We start from the raw sequence: 20,447 nt of genomic DNA on the forward strand, positions 1-20,447 counted from the left end.
ATTCTTCTTAGCAACAAAGTTTCTTCTTAGCAACAAATAATGCAAGTAATGGATGTGGTGATTTAATCAGAAAAACATGAGGCCTCAGGTTTAGAATCTATTTCTATCATTAGCTCATCCTGGTCATCTACATTCTGCATGTCAATGTACGGATGAGAAGTTGTGAGATTTTATTTTTCACGAGTCGTCAGCTCAGTCATGGATTGGTCTACGTCTAAAGGGGCATTTAGACGGGCTAGTTTTTGAAGCAATATGTTGCCGAAAATATATATTTGGTATGTGTCTGGCAACATTACAGCCATCTAATGAAAATATCGCCGTTTGGCTGAGCCATGTGGCCGAAATCTTACTGGTATTTGAACACTATTGCAATGCCTGATGCGTTGCCGATAAAGTCGAACTGCTGTGGAAAATTTTGCATGTTGCTCTGTATTTCCTCTTTATTTCCTGTACTCTGTTGAAATTTAATTTGGTTTTGTCAAAACATACAAAGAAAAGATGAATACGTGGTCAAATGAAATCACAATGAAGTCACAAGGTTTATTAATGTAGTACATTTACGTCCAGAGTTGTGGAACTTGGCCTACTTCTAGAACTATGAGACAAATGGAAGAGAAGTGCACCCTGAATAAATACATTAAACTAAAAATGTTAGTATATATAAATAACAATTGCTAATCTTGTTGAGAATGGTATTGCGTTTCTCATGTTTGATCTTATCACTTTTTGATATCCTTGTAAAATTCTTGAAACAAATAATTGTCTAGCATTATTTCCATAGTTAAATTACTCATTGTTTCGCGTTTACTTAGAAAAGCCGTATCTACATTTTCCGTTTTTTATTTTCCTTTTTTATGTATCGTCTTAGCACGATTAAGGACGCAGCAACTCTCAAGAGAATATTCTCGAGAACGAGAATATTCTGGCCGAGAATATTCTCTTGAGAATATTCTCTTCTTACGTCACTAGGCAAGTGTATGAATTATACTGTAGTTAGTCTAGTTGTTCCTGGTTATGATTAATACCATAAGTGGAATTGGTGTTGCCTTTGACTCCATCAGCAACACCATCAACATTAATCCTTCAGATGTACCTACAATGAAGTCCAGTGCCCCATTTCCTAAGTTTCGGTTGCTAAATCAGCTCCAAAACATATTTATCCATACAAGAAACAAGGTGTTATCATGTGTTATCCTGCATGAAGTGTAAAATTTAGTATTGTTTGATTACGTCAAAGCTCTAGGTGATATCGTCAGTACTAAGAGCAATAAGTTTTGTCTCTAGAATATTTAACGATGGAATATGGGTTTATTTGAAAAGCGCTAAAACCGTTGATATTGATAACTTAGCAACAATTTTGTAAAGAAAATCAAAGAATTTGATGTAGCAGTTGAATGTTAGAGGATTAGTTACACCAGCGAAATTTGTTATCATCTCAAATGTTTGCATATCAATTCCTCACGAACTTGAAGAAGCAGCTTTCAAGGAATTGTGTCTTCAGCGTGTTTCACCAGTTACTTTCATCAACGCTGGAGTTCAAGGTGATAAGTATAGTTACATCCTATTTTTCAGAAGAAAAATATACACCAATCCACCGGCTTAAGTTTATGAGCTCCATATCTCTCTGGTCATATCCTTTGACAACAAAATAGTTACCAAGTGTTTTTGGTAGGGGGGCCCAAGTGAGGATTTTCCACGTTACTCCAACGGGTCAAAAAATCACATGAGGAGAAACCTTGTACCCTGTAAATGAACACCCCTACCATATGGACTCTTAATAAGGGGGCGTGCGTTGGTGGAAGTCCGTAAAAAAATCTATTAGAAAAACTCAAAAACGTCAGATAACACAAGGTAAGTTAAGTACATGAAGAAACTACTATGTATTTATTTTTTTTTCAACTGACAAAATGGAATGTTTTAAGTGTAATCAAGCTGAACACAAAGCTACCAATTGTCCACAGGACCACTAAACCCTTAACTCACAATTCCTTGCTACCCAATTTACACCAAGAGATAGCCCTACACAAGAACTTTATACAGAACCTTCATCAAGCCTAATAATGTCACAAATGTTAAATATAATATGATAAAAAAGATCTTCCCTTAGTTCGACAGACTCAAATAAAACACAAACCCTTTCTGATATAGATTTTCCAATTTTATTCAAAAAGCATAGTAGAATACCTACAAATATATTGAAACTTACCTCCAAGTTCATCAAAGACAGCACCAGTTTCTTGAGGAGCAGCAGCAGCTTTGACAGGTTCTTCAACTTTTGGTGGGGCTGCCGGTTTGGGAGCAGGTACTTCTTTAACTTCATTCTTCACTTCTTTTTTGACTTCCTCTTGTTTAATTTTAACTTCTTCCTGTACAGGTTTCTCTGAGGCTTCCTTCTTGGGCTTCTTCTCTTTCTTCTTCTTGTCTTTCTTCTCTTCTACATTAGCAACTTCTTCAATTTTTATTGGTTCTTGGGGTTGCTTTTCTTTTTTCTCTTCTATAACTTGTTTTTTCTCTTCTGCAATTTGTTTCTCTTCCTCTTTAATTTTCTTGTTGACTACTTCTTTAACAAGCTTGTCCATTTCAATTTTATCAGCTCTGGCCTCTTTCACTTCTTTTTCCTTTTTGGATGATTTTTTATCTTTTTTAACTGGCGATTGGTCTTTCTTCTTCTTATCAGATTTAAGAGGTACTGTCTCCCAGTTGCCATCATCAAAATCTACTGGCTTCTCTGACACTTTGTTTAAATTTTTCTTATTTTTGATTTCCTCTGTCTTTTTGATTTCCTGTTTTTTAGGCTTTTCATTTTGTTTGTCTAGTTTCTTCTCCTTCTTTTCTTGTTTTGCTTCAACAGCTTCTTTCTGGGGGGACTTCTTGGAGTCCTTTGATGGGGATTTATCAGATTTTTCTACATTGCTGATGTGACCATTAGCAGTAGGTTTCTAAAATGAAAATGAATAAAATATAAAATTAGTTTTCAAAGTAAAAAATAAAGAACAGTAGTATCACTATGATACTCCATTGTATAATATATTTGCACCGTCCAAAGTCTGGATTCGATAGATCTAGACCCATTTAATACCTTGGCTGCGTTACGGGACAAATATTACACTAATGGTTGGCTGCATCGATTCTGTCATAACGCACTGTGACAAAGGTTTACTTCTTCTTCAAGTGCCATCTTCGTTCCGAAGGTTGGCGATCATCAGGGCTATACGTATTTTCGAAACTGCTGACCGAAACAATTCGTTCTTGCTACAGCTATACTATTCCCGTAGATTCTTTAGCCAGGAGTTTCGTCTTCTTCCTATGGACCTTTTTCCTGCTATCTTCGCCTGCATAATTATTCGAAACAGTTCATATCTTTCGCCTATTGTAATGTGTCCCAAGTATTGCAGTTTTCGTTTTTTGATCGTAAATATGACTGGTTCTTTATTCATTCTTCTCAAGACCTCGACGTTTGTGACCCTCTCCGTCCATGATATTCTCAAGATTATGCGATACATCCACGGTTCAAATGCATCTAATTTTTTGGTATCAATCTTTTTCAGCGTCCATGACTCCATTCCGTAGAACAGCACAGAAAGTACGTAAGATCTCATCAGGCGAAGTTTCATTTCAAGGCTCAAATCTCTTCCACAGAACACTCTCTTCATTTTAGTGAATATGGATCTGGCTTTCTCTATTCTTATTTTGATTTCTGCTGAGCTATCGTTGTCTTCATTTATTAAAGTGCCTAAATATTTGTATTTGCTAACTCGATCGATAATTTCATTGTGTAAATATAAATTTTGGACATTTCGTGTTGATTTCGATATTACCATACATTTAGTTTTCTGTATGTTCAAAGGTAGTCCATATTCTTCGCTGAAGTCTGCTATCTTATTCACCAATGTCTGTAGCTCTTTAAGGGCCGGTACTTTATGTCTCCGTTAACAGCCGGTTAGTTAACCGGGGTTTAATCGGGACAGAAATATATGCATAACATAGACATAAACGCAATTATACTTATTATTATATTCATAAATAATTATAATCATAATTATAATTGCTTTTATTACAACGCAAGAGGCTCTATGAAGTACTTTTCTGTCCCGATTAAACCCCGGTTAGCTAACCGAGGTTTAACCGGGACATAAAGTACCGGCCCTTAGTGTTTCTGCGATCAGAACGGTGTCGTCGGCAAATCCCGTCAAAGGTTTACTACGGGACATATATGCTTCTTAAGGCACTCAACGTAAGTTTATAAATATCTCTAAGCACAGCCAAGGTGTTAAGGATTATTTATGGATAATATTTCAATAACAATTTATTTTAAAATATAAATTTAATAGTTATTTATGTATTAAGAGCGAAAAGTGATACATTATTGCTTGAGAGTAAGCGTTACCGCGGTAATTACTCGAAAGCAATAATGTCACTTTGCGCTTGTAATACATACAACATTTTTTCTACAACCACTTAATAAAATGAAACTATTTTTAAATCATTAACTTTATTGTAACTATTTTATATCTGTCATTATAATGTCATAACATTAACTTTTATATCTTTCAGTTTGAATGTTCAATGTGTTTGTATTGTATGATTGTACAGTTGCTACGGACGACGCACGAGCGTAAAATCAAACTTTACGCGCTAGAGCGATAAAGTGACGATACTCAGTAAACGTCAACTTTTCGTTGCATTTGGCAAGCAAAAAAGTCTTCTTTATCAAGTGATTGTAGAAAAATATTCTTGTAAGCAACCACCAAATAAGTGTTAATTTATTTATAAGTTGTTTATGTTGACTGTGACAGTGAGACTTTTAGTTGACATACTCTTCTGATACGTCTAAAGGTGGGAAACAATAAATACAGTGGAACCCCGATAAGTCGGCCTCCGATAACCCACAAGTCCGGCTAACCCGGACTGATTTTCGTCAGACGAAATTGACACAACTGAAACTGAAGTGAGTTTTTTACCAAGAAATGAACAATACTGTATACAACTTTACGTAATTTAGATGTACTGTGCATATTGTACTTCATGTTTTTGCAATTATAATGGAGTTTATCTGCAAGTATACCATATTTTATTAATTTTTACTATATTCTCCGGCTAACCCGGTTCGACCGCGGTCCCGATTAATCCGACTTATCGAGGTTCCATTGTATACTGTAAATTTATAGGTTTCTATCGCTAAATTTCCCACCTCTACAGTTTTATCTCTTTTTATCTCCCATCTTAATATGTTTTCCATCGTTTGCGTTATTTTGCCGGTTATTAGGGTGCTCATCACTGTATAGATGATCGGCTTATCTCATGATTATAGTAGTTGCCCAGCGAAGAACGGGAAATACGGCGATACCGTGTAATTTTCAAGGGCAACTCCGAATTGCATGAAAATTTGAATTTAGGTTCTACTTACCCTCCACTTCAAAGTTGAATTTGTGCCGTTGGTTGCTTTTACTTGGGGGGTGCCAGTCACCCCTTCTCGGGGTTGAAAAAACATACGTTCAAGATAAGGCCGGAAATGGATAAATTGACTGATTGTAAGCAACTTTCGTTCTACAGAGTTTTTTTATTTAAGTAAATACTTTTTGAGTTATTTGCGATTGAAAATGTTTATTTTTCGACAAAAAACTACGTTTTCAGACGTTTTTCGCAAATAACTCAAAAAGTAAATATTTTATCGAAAAATATTTGTATCAAAAATGTAGCTTAGAAAAAAACGAACAGAGTTGTACATTCGTGAAGTCTATAGATCCAGCAAAAGCAAATTTGTAGCTCATGAAAAATACGTTTTCATTCGTCCAATTCCAAATCGAATATTTCATCGTGAAATAACCAAAAAATGAAGCACTTTTCTCGAAAAAACCTTTTAAACTTTTTTAAAGTGTTTAAAAAAAGCTTTATTTAATTTTTTATAAAAGTTTCTAGCATTAAAAGTAAGCGAGCTACGCTCAAAATAAAGTTGGCCCCCTTTTTTTTGGTAAACATATCATGAAAATCTTCCCGTGTTTAGCTCCTCAAATGAAATTAATCGTCACCGCTTTACAAACAATTTACTGTACTTATCGATTTTTTAATTGAACTGTCAGTTTTACCGGTTTAAAGTGCTTATTTTTGAAAGGGTTCTGGTTGAAAGTGCTTGAACGAGTCACTAATCACGAGTGTATGCAAACTTTGAACAGCCATATCTTAACCAATTATTGTCTTACAGGAAAACAAAATGAAACTTGCATATTTATAACAGGAAAACCTACATTTTTTTGGCCTTTGAGATTTTTCGTATAACTAATACTTTTTTAGTTATTTTGAAAAAAGGAAATTTTTCCAAAATTTTTAGAAAAATTTTTTTTACTGTAAAACCAAATTTCAATTCACTTCAAACGGGTCTAACTTACAGATCAATAAACAATACACATAGATTTAAAGTAAATGGAAAAGCGGTAACGATTAATTTTATTTAGGGTGCTAAATAGAGGGAGATTTTCACGATTTTTTACCAAAAAAAAGGGCCAACTTTTTTTTCAGCGTAACTCGTTTTTTATGCTAGAAACTTTTGTAAAAATAAAAATAAAGCTTTTTTTAAACACTTTAAAAAATATTAATAAGTTTTTCCCGAAAACTGCTTAATTTTTCGGTGATTTCACGTTGAAATATTCGATTTGGAATTAGACTAATAAGAACGTATTTTTCATGAGCTACAACTTTGCTTTTACTCGGTTTATAGACTTTACTGATACAATTTTTTTCGTTTTTTTATAAGCTACACTTTTGCTAAGAATATTTTTTTCGATAAAATATTTACTTTTTGAGCTATTTGCGAAAAACCGTCTGAAAACGTAGTTTTTTTGTCGAAAAATAAACATTTTTATTCACAAATAACTCGAAGTATTGACTTAGATAAAAAACTCTACAGAACGAAAGTTGCTTATAATCAGTCAATTTATCCATTTCCGGGCTTATTTTAAATACGCATTTTTTCACCCCCGTGAAGGGGTGACTCTCACTCCCAAGTAAAGGCAACCAACGGCACTAATTCAACTTTGAAGTGAAAAGTAAGTAAAACCTAAATCCATATTTTCATGCAATTCGGTATTGACCCTGAAAATTACCGTCCAAAACGATCATTTTTTGTTTGTTTTTTTAATGTTTCAATAAATTACTTTTACTCATTTGTATATGTGTTTAAATTGTGTAAAGCTGTTTATGACAAAAACATATCAATTATTTGGACCAAGAGCTAGCAACGTCGGAAAAAAATCGTTTTAAGACGGCTAATTCTTTCATATATTGTTCCCTATGCTTCCTCGAACAACGTACCGGCCAGTTGGCTACTGGTATAAGTTGCGTTCATTACTGCGCAGCACACTTGTACAGGTAAACATATCGAATTTAAAATTATTGTAAGACGGAAATTTTTTTGACATTATTTTTTAAACATTATTAGAAATATGAACTGTAATTGCCAGACATTTCTGTGGTTTAAAAAGTAACGACAAAAAATTTTTCGTCCTAAAATAATTTAAATTCAATATACAGGGTGATTGATGAGTGTGATAAAGCTCAGTAGATCCGCTATAGTAATAGATAGCAACAAAAGTTAATAATAAAAATTGTGGCCAACTTTCAGCTTCACGTTACGAAATTAGTTAGATTGTTACAGGTTGTTCGATAACATAGTGGCAGACCAAATTTATGTTTTTTTTTTTAAATGGAACACCCTACATTTTATTTTATATTCGAAATCCTCTTAACTTCCCCATCACAAAAATATAAAGGTTTGTTATGTTGTATAGGGCTTTTACAAAGTTATAACCAATTTTTTATGAAAATCGTAACAAGTTCAGCTCCCTATATAAATAAAAAAAGCACAACAGCGATGGTTTATTGGTGCCATATTTTTTTGTTGATTGTGAAAATTTTTAACAATTGTTGATATTGCTAACTTTCCTTATATCGAATACAGGGTGAGTCAAAACGCAAGTACATTATTTTCTCAGAAATTTTAAATTGAACACCCTGTATTTTATATTACTATCGAAAAATATCATTACCGTACTTCAATTTTTGTATAATATTCCCTACGCCTAAATTTGTCAGTTTTCGAGATATTTTCATTTCTCAGAGCAAGTTATTAATTAGGGTGTTCTATTTAAAATTACTGTGAAAATAATGTACTTGCGTTTTGACTCAACCTGTATTCGATATAAAGAAAATTAGCAATATCAACCATTGCTGTTGTGCTTATTTTTATTTATACAGGGAGCTGAACTTATTACGATTTTCATAGAACATTGGTTATAACTTTGTAAATATCCTGCATAACATAACAAACCTTTATATTTTTGTGATGAGGAAGTTAAGAAGATTTCGAATATAAAATAAAATATGGGGTGTTCCATTAAAAAAAAAACAAAAGTTTGGTCTGCCACTATGTTATCGAACACCCTGTAACATTCTAACTAATTTTGTAATGTGAAGGGCAACGTTAGCTACAATTTTTGATATTAACTTTTATTGCAATCTATTACTATAGCGGATCTACTAAGATTTTTCACACTAATCAATCACCCTGATTTTGTGTTTACCTGTAAAGGTGTGCTGCGCAGTAATGAACGCAACCTGTATCAGCAGGCAGATGGCGGGTACGGTGTTTGAGGAAGCATAGGGAACAATATATGAAAGAATCAGCCGTCTTAAAATGATTTCTCGAAAACGTTGCTAGCTCTTAGACCAATTGAATGATATTATTACTGTAATTTTTCTAGAATACAAAATTGCAACTAAAGATAATTTTTATAAAAATAAATTCCAAACATCCCTTATCAAATAAGCTTTCAAATTATTGCATGGATAAGCTATTACTTTTATCAAACTAATGACTAGTCAGCAACTTTTTCTAGTAACAAATGATAAAAATGTAACTGTTATTATAAATTACAATAAAAATGTGTTAAGCAGCTGTTTTTGCATATTCTGTTTTTATGTAATGAGTTTGGAAAATTATTCAATAATTAATATCTTAATCATTATGAAATAATAAAAATTATTTATTAATAATAATTATTCAACATACACATGTAGTAGTCCTGTCGCCAGGGGGGGTACAACGGCCTCCTTAATTCAGATGGACTTACCCAAGTTTTTTTTTATATATATTTTGACCCGTAGAATACGAATTTTTTGGGTAACAGTTGATCCGGATGTCGATAAGATTGTTATAGACAAAGAAGTTGAGGAATTACATAACAGCGTTTTCTCGCAAAACAAAACATCTTTTTGTAATTTTTGGGTCATTTTAAGCAAAAAATATTCCCACAAGTTTTTCGTAGAATGCATAGTTTTCGAGATAACCGCGGTTGAACTTTCAAAAAATCGAAAAATTGCAATTTTTGAACCCGAATAACTTTTAATTAAAAAATAAAGTAGAAATTCTGCTTACCGCATTTGAAAGGTTAAGTCAAATTATATCGGTTTTGGTTATTTGCATTGCTAAAAATTAATTTTTTTATTGTTAAACGAAGCTATAGACACATAGTGTTTCCCGTGCCTAATACATGCGTTTTAACGCATGCTACGTAGAAATTGCCTCGCTTGCACTTGTAGCTACTCTACCTGCTCGTTCGATTTTAAATGAGAAATCATTGAAAACATCACTCACGCACTAGGTGTTTATAGCTTTGTTTAACAATAAAATAATAAATTTTTAGCAATGCAAATAATCAAAACCGATATAATTTGACTTAAACTTTCAAATGCGGTAAGCAGAATTGCTACTTTATTTTTTAATCAAAAGTTATTCGGGTTCAAAAATTGCAAGTTTTCGATTTTTTGAAAGTTCAACCGCGGTTATCTCGAAAACTATGCATCCTACGAAAAAACTTGTCAGAGCACTTTTTGCCTAGAATGACCCAAAACATACAAAAAGATGTTTTGTTTTGCGAGAAATCACTGTTATGTATTTCCTTAAGTTCTTTGTCTATAACAATGTTATCGACATCCGGATCAACTGTTACCCAAAAAATTCGTATTCTGTGGGTCAAAATATATAAAAAAAACTTAGGTAAGTCCATCTGAATTAAGGAGGCCGTTGTACCCCCCCTGGCGACAGGACTATAGGCCTGTAAACATTTATAAATTATAACTACAATTAACGTGAAAACGTGATGAAATTATTGTAGCGATTTATATAGAAATAATGAGACTCTAGCAAAATACCTATGACTCTCCAACTACCCTAGAGAACCTATTGTCTTGCTCTGAAGTAAGAGATGCAGTTAAATCACTAAAAAGAAATAAATCCCCAGTCACTAACACAATACCAGGAGAAATGCTACAGCCAGTCACTAGGTGACAAATGATAACAAATCCATTCTATCTGTGTTGCTGTTTGAAATTCGGGAAAATGCCTATGTGATTGGTGCACCTCAATTTATATTCCACTACACAAAAAAGCAGCCACTACTAGATGTGAAAACTATATATTGTAACTAATACCACATGCCAGTAATATGTTGTGTATCGTTAAAAACAGATTAAAAACTTAAATTACATTCACAAATACCACAGGAACAAGTGGGTTTGTAAAGGGGAAATTTACATGTGAGCAAAGCCTGAACCTTAAGGTACAATTCTGACAACGACTGCAGACGGCAGTTACACTTGTCACCATGACAGACGTCATTACTTTGCTCTATTAATTTGTAGAATTATTAGCAACTGACGTTCTGCCAGACAGCAGTAGCAGGAATCAGTCTCATACAAATTAATAGTACAAAGTAGTGACGTCTGTCATGGCGACAACTGCAACTGACGTCAGCCGTCGTTGTCAGAATCGTACCTTTAGACAATTCATTAAAGAGTCGAGAAAATGTCAAGTACCTATATACTTCACTGACTACCAGAAGGTATTGAATTGTGTACTTAAGCTGGATAAATCTTTGGTCCACTCTAATAGAGATACCTAAACTGATACACCTGGCAACACTTACTAAATATCTGTAATCTTTTAATCTTTAATCTTCTTCAGAGCAGAGAGAGAGAGAGGGATTAAACACGGACGAGCTTTATCCAACGCACTGTCAATACTGATGGAATGGGCATGAAGCGAATTTAATGCGGCCAGGATGAGATAGCGTAGTCAGGGAAGGAAGGAAGATAATCGCCATCTTTCGCAAACAAAAAAATTGATAGTGGTAGTCAGGGTTGCCAGACTGGTGCATTTTCCCATAATTTTGGAGTAATTTGAAAGCGTCTAGGGGAATTTTTCTAAGCAGAAATGGTTGGGGGATTTTTTTGGGGGGACAATTTATGGGAGATTTTAAGAAGTCATGGTAAATTAAATTTGCGAATATACATAGAAATGTATAGTATATAACCGAAGACGATAGGGACCTATGAATTATTTCCAGGCCCTCTGTTGAAAGTATAATTTTTGTTTACTGTTCTCTACGTTTGACTACTAATTTATTAAAATGCGGCAAAAATTTAAATTTGGGGGATTTGAGCTTCAATTTGAGGGAATTTCTGTTTTTAAGTGGGGGATTTATAAAATCACATCTGGCAACTCTGGTGGTAGTTGTAGCAAATTGTCCCTGGCACTCTCTGTCTCTCTCTCTAGGACCTCTCTCTTGTATGTTGGCCGCAATCTCGCTTCACTGTTTGAATGGGACGGGGCCATTCCATCAGTATTGACAGTTCGTTGGCTTTATCGTTTTATTTTTTGCTGTAAAAAGGCCATAACAGATTCAGATTAAAATGTTAGATAGAGTTCCACTGGTTTGTACAATCAGATGTTGAGCTACAACTGCTTTCTAGAGAAACATGAACTGTCATAGGAAAATATAGTAATTAAAATACATCTGCAAAAAATTAACACTTTATGAAATATAAACTAATGTTTTATGTTTAACTGGACCACAGTAGTCATGTGAAATAGTTTAAACAACATGCATGACTAATAATGTGACCTAACAGAACCCCAAAATATAGTTCTGGACCTCAGAGGTAAACTACACTTCAACTGCTCATTTCGAGCAACTGTCCAGTACTCAGACCACTTTGAGTGTTATAAAAATCTAATATATTTCATAACTGTTTGAAAAACAATATGACCATATTTTAATGATAATATATAACCCAATTTGTATAAGCCAACTAATAATTTAAGTGGATTAAACGAATTTATTCAAAATAACACCATGTCAACATAATGTAGTTTACCTCCGAGGTCCAGTGTGTACATAAGTCAGAAATAACCAACTGAACATTTGAATAATATGTTAAAAATATCTTTCGAAAATGAATACATTCGTCTTGCATTCGATTTAGGAAACAAACATTGTGAATCAAGATATTGAACACAGGCACAAAGAGTTGTGTTAAGATGACTAGCACTATTTAGATAAGATACATTTATTTACTACAAACAATTACAAATAAAATTATCATTTGTTACAGAAAAATATAGATGTATAGTTATAGTGGTAAGAACTAAAATAACACTGTTAATATTGAGTTTTACCAGGAGTATTATTTTGTAAAATATTCATAATATAAACTGTACATTATTGTATTGCTATTTAGTATTCATTGTATTAACAATGTTGCTTGTTTACAAGTTTAATAAATTCACAATAACAGAATATCAGATTTGATCATGATATTAGCATCCTTCAATCAATATTTGTATGGTTGTTGTGTTTGAGGTTTTACTATTGGTAATTATCTTTGATATAATTATTATTGGTATAATAGTCTAAGAACCTACTGCGGAATCACTACGGTTATATGTTAGTTAATTAAGATCATATTTTTATATAAATTTAAAGGTACGATTCCGACACTGACTGCAGATGGCAGTTACAGTTGTTACCATGACATACGTATTTACTTTGCACTATTAATTTGTATAATTATTAGCAACTGATGTTCTGCCCGATAGCAATTGCAGTTAGATGTCGGAATCAGTCTCATGCAAATTAATAGTGCAAAGTAGTAACATGTGTCACAGCGACAAATGCAACTGCCATCTGCCTCTTGCAGTCGATGTCAGAATCGTACCTTAAGAATAGGAGAATACATTGATAACAGGTTGGCAGTCAAAAAGTTGCAGCAAATAATTTTAATTAAATTAATAGTAATTCATGTACAGCTGGTTCCTAAAAAAACTGATACGACTCTTAGTAAGATTTGATCATTTTGAGCAGTGTATGATTGGTCTGACATTATAATATATTTATTATGACAGACAAATAATAAAATAAACAAACAAACAGCCATTTTTGAAGTTATACTTCTTTAGGCGCGATTTCATTGAGGGTGAAATTTTATTAATCTGCGCGCATTCGCACACCGACAGTATGGTATTAGTCGTTATATGGGCTCTGATTGGGTGTTAAAATGATCTGTCAATAATTGTTCAATATGGAGGTTATCGGTAAACAAAAATATTGTATATATTAGTTTTTATTGTTGTGAGGACAGAAATAAAACCAAATTTATAATTATAGTGACTTTTTAAATAGTTTTGAAAAGCCACAGGTACGTAATTCTAAATGTTTCAGTTGTATTCCAATAAAAAACTATCTTCATACCTATCTATTTGGAAAATGTAAAAAAAAATGTAGTTACCTATTAGTAGGCAATGCTTTAATTTACATAATCTGATTACAAACAAACTTTCTATAAATCTTCATCTAATATATCGTTTTCTTACTCTATATTTTGTTGTATTTTAATTTGACAAAAATCAAACTAATAATTTGATTAAATTCATATAAATAAACAAAATGTCAAAAAGTTTATGGTGTAAACGTTTAGTTTGTGTATATTCCCACATGACATATACACGAATGTGGTGCAGTGGGAAATCGCTTCGAATTTCGTACGGCACGATATACGTGAAGTGGGTTCAAGCCACAAGCAAGTTGTTATTTTTTTTATAGATTTTATGATTGTAAGTATATTATATAATTTTTTTCAGAAAATACGTATTTAATTAAAATTTTTGGCAACAATTGAATGGTGGGCTACAACAATGTTGTAAGCGACAGAATCGAGATTATGCAGGAGATGAAAAAAACACATTGACAAGCCATTTATGAACATACGGATACCAACATTGCGGTACGAAAAACTCAGGGAAGGCAAAATATTTTTAGCCAGATTGAAAGATGCTCGCATTGGTCTTTGGATATACAATAATATTGAATTTAAACCTCACTTTGACCCAATATGTCGCTTACAACATTGTTGTAGCCCACCATTCACTTATTGTTCAGAAATCATTTGTGGCATTTTTCAATGTGTTTGTGTGTGTTTTATTCTTTTATTTTTTTAATTTGTGGTATTGTTTTAATAAAATTTTTGCAAAGTAGTAGAGAAACTGTTTAAAGCACAGTCGAACCCGCTTATTAGAATACCTGTTAAAAGAATATCCTGCTTTAAGGAATATAAATTTGAGGCCCCGAAAGGTTTCTACTGGCCACCAATGATCCGTTATTAGAATATCCCGGTTATAGGAATACTATTGCTTGGCACGATGGCTATTCCAATAAGCGGGTTCGACTGTATATTGATTTCGTTGAAATCATATAATAGAAGTATAACTTCTTACGTGCGTACAAAGTACACACATTCTTTTTTTTTCGAGGTTGAAGTTATCTGACAAATTTTAAGATTTGGCAGTGACAGTGACAGTATGTAAATAATAAGTATTTATCCTTCAAAATATAATAAATTAAATATAATTAAACTCATATTCATTATATCACACCTCATCAAAAGCTTTTTACAAGAACATAGTCAGCGATTTTGATATGGCTTAGAGCCAGACTACATCAAGATCGCCTATAAATCGTGCTGGTAATTGCCTTGCAGCGAGACCAAAAACAAAAAGAAGAAAGTACACTGCTCAATTTTCTACAAAATACGCTTTAAGAGTCATATCAGTTTTTTTTGGAACCAGCTGTACCTTGACACCGTAAGGTATAAGAGGACTGCGTAATAGTAATTCATATTTGAAACAAAAATTTTCTTTCATGATGTAGGTGCTTGTTTTTATGTCAAATTGATGATATAAGGTTGCCTGTGAAAAAATTGCCACAAATTAGGGTTGCCAGCTGTTAAAAACGTGAGGTATCAGATATAAAGTAAAAGAAAGCTAGCGCGCAACACCACTGGTTTGACAATGTTTGATAGTGAATGGGAGTTGTTAAAGCAGTCATCTTGTCAAACCAGTGGTATTGCGCAATAACTTTCTTTCACATTATCTCTGATACCTCTGCTTTTAACAGTTGGCAACCCTAATTTGTGGCCCTTTTTTTTACAGGAACCCTTATGCCTTATATGAGATGATTTTTTGACAGATGCCCTTGAGAGGGGTTTACAAGTTGACTCTGTGTATACTGACTTTTCCAAAATTAATCATGAGCTCTTGATTCATAAACTTTATTTATACGGAGTTGATGGTCTTATATTGAAGTGGCTCAAGAGCTATCTTACGCAAAGATCGCAAATTGTCAGGGTTAATCATTACTATTCTCATACCATCTCTGTTAACTCAGGTGTACCACAAGGATCACACTGTTATTCACTGATGATTTAAAATAATCACATGTGAGACTGATTCACCTAGTCTACAAGGTGATATTGATCGCCTATCTAACTGGTGTATGCAAAATGGTATGTGTTTGAATGCATCCAAATGCCATATTCTTCGTTTTCATCGAACTCATCATTTTGATTACTGTTCCACAATTTGGTCCCCCTATTACTTTACTCATAAACTGAAACTTGAGGCTGTCCAACAAAATTTTCTGAGATATAAGTACTGCTACTAAGATGCATGTATACTATGACTATTCTGTATTAGAGCGCATACTGAACTTACCTCCTCTTGAGGTACGCAGAAAACAAAGAGACCTAATAATTTTATTTAAAATTATCAACGGGCTGTGTAATTGCCCCGAGCTTCTCTCCAAAATATCTCTATTTGTCCCCAGTCGTTCGACTAGGTAGGTGCAAACCTTTTATGTCTCTTTTCATAGATTCAATTATTCTTACAACACATTTATTCCTAGAACTCTTCGATTAGCTAACTCATTAAATAACCTCGAAATTTTTAATATATCAGTTTCCCGCTTTAAAAATCATATTTCTTCCCTAACTTTTTAATACTTTCGGCCAGAGCTTTTGTATTGTGATTAGTGATACATGACCTGTATGTATTAAGATAACTCAAAATTGTTACACCTTGGAACATTTCTGAATTGATTTAGGTGGTATCTTTTGTTTGTAATAATTGTACTGACCTATATGTTATCTTATTCTTTTTTTTTCTTTTTTGTAACTGTAGTACTCATAGAATTATTTTTGCTCAAACCACTTTGTTATGTTATATCGTCGTACTAGAACAATACTAAGACAACTTAAAAAATATAGTTTCGAGTAAATTGAGTTTTAAATTTCCTCCATAGAAAGTATGAAATAAAAATATTTTATATAAGTTTATTGCATTGTTTCTTAAAAATGTTATGGTGTCCTATTTGTTCTTGAGTGTGTTTAGAGTTCAACTGAAAATTTGAAATAATAAATAATGAGAATAAACTGAGATATTGTAACATGTCCTCTTACACTTTAAAAATTTGTGATATATACAATCTATCTTTGCTAAGTGTTGAAGTTGTCCTAGTATTGTATTTATTTTTTGTAATATTCTTTAAAAATATCTTTATTTTTCTTCAGCTTATCCTAGTATTTCACCAATTCTATTGTTCAACTATTAATTTTGTTACTATTATTAGCATTTAAAAATATCCCACTGTTACACTATTTTTTGACGCACTTGACCACTTTGTCTTGTTTCATTGATTTTTTAAGTTATCTTTACACAATTATTCTCAAAAAAATACAGTAGGTATTGTAATTTTTTATTTTTTACTGAAACTTCAAGAAATAGCAAACATAATATTATTATATAAATTTATAAAATGAAATCAAATATTACCAACTGGTTGAATCATTTATACTAAAATTTCACTCAATAAACAATAATAAATTGAAAAAAAACTTCCGCGAACATTTTTTAATCGCTAACTTCTTGATCTTGTTGTTGTCCTTTCTTGTACGATTTTAGATTTTTTAAAAAATCGTGATGTTCAGCAGGGATATGTCGGATGAAACTTAAAAGATCTTCTTTTTTCTTAAAGGGAATTTTAGGATGTTCCATATAAGCTGGAGCCATATTGTCAACTTCATTCATTCGAACGTTAATTTGTTTAAATGAATTGGTACCAAAGGTTTCCTTGTAGAAAATAATATTTGGGCTTTCTTTGGTCACTTGCAATACCTTAATATTGCTCCAAAGTATTTTCTCTCCAATTGAATTTTTAGAAAAACTTGCAAAATTCATGCTAAACTTTTTCAAATACATTTTAATAAACAGAAGACACATGTTTTCCGAACGAATTTAAGAAACGACTTCTAGCATCCCCACTCTATTGCAGTCGGAGAGCAACTTGAACTGACCAGTGAAAGTGAACAACTTTACTGTAACTTACCGACCCATCCACGAATTCGTATGTGAGCGTGGGGATATACTCGGACATTTACTCAAATAATCCTTATTTTTGAAGCTTGGTTAGACAAATAGAGAGACAACTTAAAAAAACAGGTTAATTTAAAATTTTCTTTGCCACACTCGGTGAAATAGTCGGACAAGTTTGCTAGTAAAATACTAAGACAACTTAAAAACACAGATATGTTAAAAAAATCATAATGCAGATGTGGGGCTAGACTAAGACATGTGGGAATGTCCGGGTATTTCACCACAACTATGATTAGAAAAGGCAAATATTATTCGGATAATAAAAAGGTATTTTAAGATATCTTCCTTTTAACCCAGGTATTTCCAACAAATCAATTAGTGCAATATTAGGATATTGCTCATAAACACCACAAAGCAGCCGATTGAACAAATCTTAGTATCTCTCCAGGTAGCTTATGAAATTTTACATCAGATAGAGCAGATAATTCAAAAGTCAAATATTTGAAGATATCCTAGTATTGTTCTAGTGCGACGATATTATAATAATTTATGTTATATAATTGGTTAACATTAATGTTATATAATTTAGAACACTGTAACATTTATATCTGAATAGGGCTTGCCCGTGAATAAATAAATAAATAAGATATCACAAAGAACAGTATCAGATCCAAATGTTTTGTATTATTGTATCTATTTTACCCATTTCATAGTTTTGTTAGAATATTTTTTCAAATATATCAGATATATTACCATAACAAAACAAATTTGTTGTTCTGAACTTCTCCAATCTATTAATTTATATGTTCCCTCTAGAAGTCTCAGACATGTTGATGTTTTATATACCTTTTCATCGAACAAACTATGGTATGCATTCGCCCATTGAGCGAACACTAAAAATTATAAACGAGAATAACTTGGAAATGTGTGGTGTCTCCTTGGCTGCTTTTAAGAATCAGATTAAAAGAGCTTGACAGGTACTTTTTGTTTATTTGAACTGATTTGTGTAATAGATGTAATATGTGTAATGGATAACTATTAATATTTCGTTTTTGTTTAATATGTAATTAAGATTTATTTTACTCTAGTTTAGTAGATATTACAGAGATTGATTTTATACTGTATGTGTTGTAATGGGGGTAATCACAAGTCACCAGGGCTGGCGATAACGGGTCTACAAGGGATGCACTGCAGGCGGGCGTCTCTGTTAGGGGGGCACCAAAATGAGTTTTTTTCTGCTGGTGCTATACAAAATAGTAATTAAAAAATCAAATATCACCATGTGATATTTGAGTCTGCATGTGACAAACACCTTACTATTGGCCACAAATTATCGATCTTAGTCATGTCAGTTGGGCTAACATGCACACAATTCGTTTATCTGATTCCTCAAATGAGAAGTGAACAAATGCATGTTTACAGCATACATTTGTTTACACCTTCTGTAGCATGAAGTTGAATAGAGTGTAGACATATACAGTGCACTTTTGGCTTTATTTTTGCTTTAACTATGTAACAATATAGCATGGTCATGCATATTTCTGAGTAGCAGCAAATTAATAAAAACTCTAGGCCTAAAAGACATATTTAATTACTTAATATAGTACTAAGCCATAGGTATTTCTGCCACTCGAAGGTATTGGGTTCAAAGTCTAATATTTAAATTCAAATTAATTTACAAATAATATACAAATATAGATCACCATAGACTTTCATAGAAAAACTACAATAATTTTGGTTATAATAGCATTGCACATACAAAATGATCTAAAACCACATAAACATCTGTTCCTATCATTTATATTAATTAAATTTAACAGCAATATAAATAGATTAAATATTACTAGTTTCAAGAGATAGAATGAACTAATTAATGTATGAAAATTAGGTAGATTATACTACCACCAATGTACTTTTACTTAATGTTAATGATTTAAAAAAATCTTATGCATATTAGCTACAATTTTAAAGTAAAATTAAAATAAAAAGTGTGTGTACAACGCTGTATGACAAGCATATGTTGAAAGAAATAAGTTCTCAATTAATGACACAAAAAAGAAAAACGTCTAATATTAAACAATTACATTAGTTCTCATACCTTTTCCTTAGTTTTACGCTTTTTCCCAGCAGATTTTCTATCGTCAAATGATAATTTGTCGAAGGGTGGTTGTTCTGCAGATTTAAAACCAAAAGTGAACACCAAAATAGCTCCAACGATTACTAAAGCTACAGGAATATACAGAACATATTGGCTGGATAATTCTTGAACGATTTCCATGGTTTTCAACAAATCTGCTACAACGAGCCACCTTCAAGAAAAGATATAACTAAATTTTTTTGGTGACGCGGCCGTGACGTAAACATTAGTTTTCCTATTCGTGCGACACGTATTTGCGCAGTGCTATATGCGCATGCGCCAGTCAAAATAAGTCTGTCTTTGTCTTTGTTTTTTAGCTTTTCAGGATGAACAAAAAAAAAAAACAAAAAATAATATTCTATGCTTTGATAAGGTGTCTAATTTCTGTGCTAAGGTGCTAAAGTGGTATAATCACAGAATAAGTAACAGTTCTGTGGTATATTCTGCTTACATGGGATTTTGCTAATGCCCCGTTCACATGACAAGCGGAGTTTCGTAAAGTTAATCTGTTCAATATTCTATATTTTAGAAATAAATTTGAAAGAAAAGTAAATTTGTAATATTCGAAATAATTTACTTGTATTTTAAGTTTTATTATAAAAGTAATTGTTAAAATATATTTTTATTTCGACTTGATATTTTATATATATTTATTTTTTAGCAGGGTAGTTTTTTTTACAACGGCATCACTGCAACTGGCATTTTGTGTCATGTAGCATCTGTCATGCTGAGTGCATCTAATTTGGCCTCGTCCATCTAAATGTTCATCTTTAT

The 20,447-nt window shown here is 32.5% G+C and overlaps 1 protein-coding gene across 1 annotated transcript in view; it reads right to left on the reverse strand.

Moving 5' to 3' along the window:
* LOC114327874 (neurofilament heavy polypeptide) overlaps positions 1–19,938 on the reverse strand; it is a 33,781-nt gene extending 13,843 nt beyond the window's left edge. Inside the window, exons 1-2 of the mRNA XM_050645251.1 lie at positions 19,635–19,938; positions 2,207–2,939 (exon numbers count right to left, since the gene is read on the reverse strand). Coding sequence (XP_050501208.1) covers positions 2,207–2,939; positions 19,635–19,814 — 913 coding nt within the window. The 5' untranslated portion in view covers positions 19,815–19,938. The remainder of the gene's footprint in view (positions 1–2,206; positions 2,940–19,634) is intronic.
* Positions 19,939–20,447: the final 509 nt, after the last annotated feature.

This window comes from Diabrotica virgifera, chromosome 3 (assembly GCF_917563875.1).
Source record: "Diabrotica virgifera virgifera chromosome 3, PGI_DIABVI_V3a".
NCBI lineage: Eukaryota > Metazoa > Arthropoda > Insecta > Coleoptera > Chrysomelidae > Diabrotica > Diabrotica virgifera.